This window comes from Trachinotus anak, unplaced genomic scaffold (assembly GCF_046630095.1).
Source record: "Trachinotus anak isolate AG129_WGS33_773 ecotype Australia unplaced genomic scaffold, CSIRO_AGI_Tana_v1 ptg000014l, whole genome shotgun sequence".
In the NCBI taxonomy this organism is placed as follows: Eukaryota; Metazoa; Chordata; class Actinopteri; order Carangiformes; family Carangidae; genus Trachinotus; species Trachinotus anak.
In genome coordinates, this window is record NW_027273865.1 from 10,538,648 (window position 1) to 10,546,549 (window position 7,902).

Consider the following 7,902-nt stretch of genomic DNA (forward strand, 5'->3'; position numbering starts at 1 on the left):
CTGTCAAACAAGTAACTAATGGTCAAGAATGAACTTTAATGCACTACATCCATCTTATTTCAGTATAAGAGGTACAACAAATGAGGCCATTCTGCTCACTATCCCGGGAAGACAGACGAGTGTAAATGGACATCGTCGCGTTGTTCACCTCTTTACAAAACAAGTTTAATGAAATATTGTAGGAATGTTGCAGTACAAAAGAAATAATACTAGCCTCTTACAATTCCTGGCAATGGACACAATGGCATAACTGATTTTTAAGGCAGACAAATAAAAAAACACACACATAACAAAACAACAGTCTACTTTTAAAATTGTTCTATAGATATATGGTACATCTGAACTTTTTAAATGATGATTAGACTCAAAAAGCACAATGTAATAAAGGCAAATCTCTGATAACAAAGTTAGACAACCAACTTTACTCTGCTGTGAAGTAAGTGAGCAACTTAGCAGTGTTTGTGAAAATAGTCTAATCCTCAAAGAATATGACAGCCATGTCCGGTTTATTTGGAACATTTAACATAAAACATCACTCACATTTACGGACAATGATTCAGCGGCAACACTTAATAAAGACGAACTGTAAATATCCCAGTATTGTTTGATTGGATGGTGAACTTTGGGACAGTGAGGTATAAAAAAAGAAAAATCAATCTTGCAAAGAACAATCGTTGTATGTGCATCTTCACAACAAAGAACAGTGTGCTTTACTAAATAACTTTTGACTTATGATCAGTTGTTGATCATTTTTAGGACAATATTAACTGTAAAGTGTCTGCATGTGGACACAGTCCCAACAACCTTCAGTAATAAGGTAGGGCAGTCTGTATGTTGTCTGCTTCCCTGCACCACCAGCCGCTGCTCCTTACGTTCATTGCTCTGACCACACAATAATAACTGAAGCTGACTCAGCATATCAACATTTTTAAGGACTCACATCCTCTCTCAATGGCTGGTGGACAGTAACAGATCAATGTTCAGAGAAACTTCAGTAAGAAAATCAACCTGGAACAATGAAAGCGAGGAGGAGAAAATAGGATTTTGGAGAGAAAGGTTCATCATCTGAGTTTCTCATGTCTAGTCAGAGTTTCTGTATTCAGCCACACAATCACAGTCCAGTCTTAAGCTTTACAAGTCTGCGCTGTAGCTCGGCTCAGGTCCATGTTGGCCAAAGTAGGAGACAGTTCAGACGGAGTCGTAGGAGAGTGAAGGATTTTATCCCAGTCAAAGTTATCAAAGTAGTCCAATGAAAGGCCTCTCATTGCTTTGGCAGCCCAATCAGGATGAGTCCTGAGCTCAAGGATGAATTTAACAGGCGTCTTTTGGAGGATATGAGAGTCGAATGATGTGCCACGAAAGAAGGCCTGCATTTTGAAACACTCCAGGTTACGGAGGCGGTTCACCGGATTCTTGCACAAAAGCTGCATCAATGAAGAGGAAAACAGATAAGATTGCATGTTAGCATATTTCATTCAAAGGGATCAAAGTGTATAAACTAGAGAGAGAAGAATCACATTTACAAACCTCAGTGAGCAGTAAGATGAAAGCAGAGCTGTAGGTGTTGGGTAGGACATAAGGAGATTCTCGGACCTTCGTCAACATGGTGCTGTGGTCTGGCTCTGCAGGTACTGGGAACTAAGCACATTCAGAAATGCTAGGGCAGATGTATGCAAACCACAGTGACCAATAATTGACACATCTGTCGCTGATAAATATTGATCCTATGTGCCCTCACCTCTCCGGTCACCAGTGAGAACAACATAATGCCAAGAGACCACCAGTCAGCAGCGTGGTTGTATGGACCCCCGCCTAAAACCTCAGGAGCTGTTCGCCCAAAAAACAGGAAAGAAAGATGATTAAAACTACAAAATGAAAGTGCCAAATAACAGAAAATAAAAAGGACCACAGGAGCATCACAAAGATGTGTCAGAGCAGAACACAGGTGGGGCTGTAATGGTGATGCAGCTATAAACCAAGACAAAACTTCAACACAATCATCCGATAAAAACAAAACCCCTACAATGAGCCAATTTACAGAATACTGGAGCTCAGACTGGCACAAGTGATCATTTCCATCAAGTGAGAATATTCTCTCGAGAAATATATTTCATTTATTAGACCAAAGTCTCACCCATGTATTGGATCGTCCCACATATTGTAAACGCTCGTCCTCCTCGTTTCAGGCGACGTGAGAGTCCAAAATCAGATAATCGAAGGTGGCCTGGATAATGGCACATAAACACACAATGTCTGCTGCTACACACTATTTGTAGTCTGTTTAGTTCATATTTATAGAATAAAGCAGCTCATTTCTCTGTAAAAGTGTATTTTTTTTTTGTCTCCTGAGCTGCTGTTCCTATTGGAAGATGTGTTGGTTTGTGTGTTTGTCTTACTACTGTTGTGGCAGTTTCTTTGCTGTAGGCTGTCTGACCTGCGTCTCTTTTGTTATTTGTGATTGTGCATGGGTGACCAAACTGCTGAGGATTAATATAGTTAAATAATTTAAACTAATGACCACAGACTCTTCTGATTGGTGATTTTTTTACAAAGTCAAAAATAAAGACAAGCTTTACCTTGATCACTTAAAAGAATGTTCTCCATCTGAAAAAAATAGTAAAATTATAAATCTAAAAACTCCTAAATAAAAGACGTAAATATGTTTTATCAGGCTAAATACATCACATATATAAATCCTACCTTTATGTCTCTATGCATGATACCCAGGTCATGTAGGAATCCTAAAAACAACAAACACAAGACAGAGGTCACACATGTAAACACAGATTTGAAGTCAATACTAAAAGTCAGTATGATGAAAGTCTGACTGACACTAACCCAGCGCACTGCCCAGCTCTGCAGCAAAGAGCCGAACCTCATTCTCCCCAAACTGGCCCTTCACTAACCAGTAAGTGTACAAGTCTCCAGTGCTGCAGTAGTCACACACTGCAGAGGACAAGACACACAGATGCTACTGAGTTAATGCAGGTCGGCTTTGTCTGGAATAAAACATCAGAAATAAGGAATTCAACAAACAAGACAAAAGAAAAAAAAAAGAAATGCTCATCCCACTGTTGCTGGGGAAAGAAGGAAGTGAGGACTGAAGTTGAGTCAAGTCACAAATACACATGCTTTTGTCTTGCTGAGTTACATTTTCTGTCACCACTTTGGAGACCTTTTAGTCAATAATCGTAACTGAAAAAAAAAGAATGATGGATAGTTTTATGAAATTTACGATCATGGTTGGTAAAAACTGTGAACTCAAGCAGGCAGCTCACACACTGAGCGGAGCATGTGAGCTTTACCAAGCACTTTCATTAGATGGCAGTGCACCTCTTCAGTATCCAGTCCAGAGATTTGTGATTGAACCTGAGGATGCATGGTTGTACAACAGTCCACATTAGGTTAGTATGGGACCAAGGGGGGGGGGGGGGGGGCTTCTCAAGAACATAAGAAGGATAAAGATAGTAGAGGGGGAAGGGATTGAACTGTGCCATCGTTTATATTTATGAACTCACTAATGAAGAGGTTGCGCTGCGTCTGCCAGCAGTCTTGCAGATTGTGGATAAATGGGTGTTTGAGCTGCCGCTGCAATGCAACAGTCAACACACACAGACACACACATACAGAGTGATAGTGAATATAACAGTGAAAGATGGACAGGGAACTTCCTATATTCCAGATGATACCATGTAACAGGACTTATTTATGGACAGAAACTACATCATTTACCTCACTGTGTTCATTGATGGAAATTTGTAGCCCTAAAAACACTGAGTCATTCAGACACATGTACTGGGTATACTCTACCCACCAAGGCAGTAATTTTGCTATTTGTGTGCTTTAATATACACTCACTGAGCACTTAATTAGGAACACCATACTAATACTGAGGAGTTCCTCCCTTTGCTCTGAAAACGGCCTCAGTTCCTTGTGACATGAATTCCACAAGATGCTGGAAACATTCATTTGACGCTCTGCTCCATGTTGACGTGAATCTACCACATCATTTCTGCAGATTCGTCAGCTGCACATTCATGCTGCCAACGTCCCGTTCTGCCACATCTCAAAGGTGTGCGTTGGATTCAGATCTGGTGACTAAAGCGCCCTGTTCAGACCTGGTGTTAACATGCGTCCTGAGTGATACAATTACAAGTGTTCAACTCTTGAGTTCGTCTGTTCACCCCTGGCTTTAAAATGCGTCTCCACATGTGTCTCGAGTGACCGCTTGCGATCGGACCTCACTTCCCCGCCACATATGCAAATAAATAGGTATGTGCTGTTGTTTTCAGCCAATCAGACAGACGGGTCAGTTGTCAATGTGCCTCAGTATATGTGTGTATGTTTAAATGAGGGCGAGCGAGAGAGAGAGAGAGAGAGGGTGGTAATGAGGGGTTGAGCGAATCAATGCGCTGCCACATCTCTACAGTAAATAGTAAAATATTTTCGGTTCATTATGAAACTGTGATGGGACTAATTAGACTGTGACAGAGGACGTCAGTAGAGGAGGCGGGCCTTCAGTGGGGCCAGGACGCATTGGCATTCACGCTGCTAAAAAAATGTGGCCTGGGTGCGTTCACACCTGTATTTAGAACTGTCCACTTGTGATCGGATCACTCAGGACAAATGTTAATACCAGGTCTGAACAGGGCCAAGAGCCCACTGACGTTCACTGAAGTCATTGTCATGTTCATGAAACCAGTCTGAGACAGTTTTTGCTGTGTGACATGGTTCATTATGAGGCTGGACGAAGGCTTCAGAAGATGGTACACTGTGGCCATAAAGGCCCTGGTTCACCCAGGTGTTTCTGTCCAGTTTTTGTATCCCTGAGTAAAATCAAGAGATTGTTGAGTGTTAAAATCCCCGGAGATCGGAAGTTTCAGAAAGCACATCTGGCCCCAACAATCATGATACAATCAAAGTCACTGAGATCACATTTTCCCCATTCTGGTGTGTGATGTGGACACTGACTGAAGCTCCTGACCTGTATCTGCATGGTTTTATGCACTGCTGCGACATCATTGACTGACTGCACAAGCAGGTGTACAGATGTTCCTAATAAAGTGCTCAGCGAGTCACATTGAGTGAAGAGGCCCAAGTTTGCCAACAGATACTGCACAACTGTGAGATCTAAGGTCATCCAGTGAAGAAGAGAAGAGTAATCAGGCTTTTTAATTCTTTCATTAGAGTAAACACTTCCTCTTTGTCCTTTGTTTGTAACTGTGAGCAAAATATCCCTCTTAGCAGTGCAAATATATACCATAACTTGTACTTTGAGTAGCTTTATTTAAAATTAACTTTTTTTTTTTTTGTTGATTTATACCACCTCTACTTAAGTATGGCTGACTAACAGTTATTTTCATCATAATCTGCTGATAATTTTCTCAATTCATTGATCAATTGTTAAGTCTATGAAATGTCAAAAAGCAGTGAAAATAGCCCATCAGAAGTAATTTACCATCATATAGGATAAAAAGAAGCAACAAATATTTTTACTTTACAAAAGATAAATTGATTATCAAAATAGTTGAAGAGTAATTCTTTTCAATTGGCTAATTGTTGCAGCTCTAACTTCAGCATAGGAACAGTGAAGCAGCAGCACTTCTAACTAATGGTACTTTTTTCCTCGACTGAGAATTTTCCTCTATGATATACCTGAATGATGACTTCCTCTTTTGACTGCTCCAGCACTTCATGCTTCAAGATCTCTGACTTCGGTAGAACCTACACAACAATGAAAATGATGATGCAAAACTGTTTTATGTTCATATGAGTATAATGCTTGTAGAACTGATTATTACGGCTGAACTAACCTTAACAGCATAGATCTTCTCACTGAAAATGTCCTTCACTTTAATGATGGGTCCATATGATCCTTTAGCTATGAAGCCCAGGACCTGTGAGCACAGAAGTACAGTTATCTCTCTGTTTGCACTACTTTTCCTCGCTCACTCTGCTGAACTGCAACATCTGCCCTAAAGATCAGTTCTGTTGAACAGTCCTACGCTCTCGTCCAGAGTACCTGCAAATGGTCTGGTCCAGGAAATTTGCGTCGTGGGAACTCAGGCAGAAAGACAGAGATGAAAGTTGGAGGAGTCCTCTCTGTGTCTGACGTCTCAGCATTTTCCTCTGAAGGCAGCATTAGCCCGGGGACAGGAAGTCTGTCCTCCAGTACCGCGGGCCGAGAAAATACAGCCGAGTGTCCGAGTCTTTGAGCCATAATGACCCCCATGTTTGAGAGGAAACCATGACTGAGTCGACGCGAGGGAGTTGGTCCCTCTTTCTAGATGTAGTACGAAAAAGGATAATTAACAAAAGCTTATTATCAGGGGTGGAATGTAACTAAGTACATTTACTCAAGTAGAATTCTGAGGTACTTTTACCATAACTTAATTTCACAAGGATAATTTCTTAAGGCATGTCCTTGTTTACTTGCCAATGATCATTTTTATCAGTTTAGAATATAATTATAATTGCAATTTTTTCAGAGATTAAGAATAAAATTTGATTGAAATTAAAGTATAGAAGGTTGAAATATCGGCAAATACAACTTAACACTATATTGCACACATTCATGAATCCAGGGGGTAGCGCTTTCTGATAAGCCACCATTTATAAAGGCTTTATAAGCTGTAATTGATGAATTTATTAATGTTCAATAAATCTCATCTTACAGGGGTTTGCAAGTCATCAGGTTTGTAGTTTGTAGTAATTTTAGTATGACATTGTTTTTTTTTTTTCTAATGAGGCATTAGCACAAGTTAGTCGCCTGTAATTATAAATGTTGATAAATCATCAATGAAAGGTTGAGTAATTATTGATCAAGTCTAAGTAGGTTTTTTGGGGTTCATATCTTCCTGTAGCACTTTTCCATTAGATAAAAGGTCAAGCTTTCCATCTGAGACGTCTCACAGAAGAGTTCTACTGGAGGAGGGTTTTCCACAACCTGGCAACCTGAAAGTTGTTCTTACTGATAACTTGCAACTTATCTAAAAACGCATTAGTGATTTTAATAAATCAATCAATTACAGCGTTTAGACCCTTTATAAACGGAGTCTTAGCAGGAAGTGGTAACCTACAATATTTACCCTGCCTCGCTGTTCACAAAAGACCACTCAACATTTACAGAAACCTCTTCCTCTGCGTCTAATGAAGTTGTGTAGCTGCTTCGTCTTGAACACAGTGAAATAAACTAATTGACATCTAAAGATAACTGAACGGGCTAAAACCATTTCTACCAGTGCTGCCCATGATGCAGGGCGGAGGCAAGGTCGCTGAACATCTGATCAATAGCTGTGTTTTTAAAAAGACTTCACCGCGGCTCAGTGGACATGCTTTTCTTCACAGCAGTGACCCGTGGACCGACGCAGACAGCTCATATCACCAGTTTAATGCTTTTACAACAACAACACGGATTTATTCCTGTCCCACCGCCTTGTTTGTAACAATCCCATGCAAGTACTTTGATGTTGTGTAATATTACTACAAACCCATTCAGAAAAACGCTGCATCCAATACACAAGCAGCGATCTGGCACCTGGCAGCTGGTATTTCACATATACCTCTCTCTGATCCTCAACATGTAAATAACTCCAGTGAGGCTGACTCACCTTACTGATGTCGCTGCCCATCACATCGTCGAGGGCAAATAAAAGACCGAAGCACCTGGATCACATCTGAGTGAAAGAGCGTGTTTCAGCTCTTCTTCCTTCCTCGGATCCGGAGGCGCACAGCTCATCTCCGCGTGTTTTTCAGTCTTGAGGGGAAAAAATGTTTGCAGGCTGTTTGCAGGCTGTTTGCAGAGAGTCATCCAGAGCGGGATTCCGCTCCAGTTAAAGCTGTCAGATTCATGATCGATCATCGCTCTGTTCCCCAATTTCCTCCTTTATTTTTCCTCACCAC

General features: G+C 40.8%; 1 protein-coding gene across 1 annotated transcript; it reads right to left on the minus strand.

Annotated features, from left to right (window-relative positions):
* Positions 1-18: 18 nt before the first annotated feature.
* On the minus strand, positions 19-7,847 carry LOC139632183 (ribosomal protein S6 kinase-related protein-like). The gene is made up of 12 exons (XM_071496999.1): positions 7,611-7,847; positions 6,023-6,283; positions 5,814-5,897; positions 5,656-5,724; positions 3,519-3,588; positions 2,839-2,946; positions 2,701-2,741; positions 2,577-2,604; positions 2,135-2,224; positions 1,739-1,827; positions 1,528-1,638; positions 19-1,424 (listed from the first exon to the last, which is right to left on the minus strand). Exons 1-12 carry the CDS (start codon positions 7,629-7,631, stop codon positions 1,125-1,127), a joined length of 1,272 nt encoding a protein of 423 aa, XP_071353100.1. The 5' UTR covers positions 7,632-7,847; the 3' UTR covers positions 19-1,124.
* Positions 7,848-7,902: the final 55 nt, after the last annotated feature.

Coding starts and splice junctions, on each gene's coding strand:
- LOC139632183 (XM_071496999.1), bottom strand. CDS start 7,631: ATGGGCAGCGACATCAGTAAG. Junction 2,742..2,838: donor AGAGCTGGGCAGTGCGCTGG/GTTAGTGTCAGT, acceptor TGTTGTTTTTAG/GATTCCTACATGACCTGGGT. Junction 2,225..2,576: donor CATTCTTTTAAGTGATCAAG/GTAAAGCTTGTC, acceptor GCCATTATCCAG/GCCACCTTCGATTATCTGAT.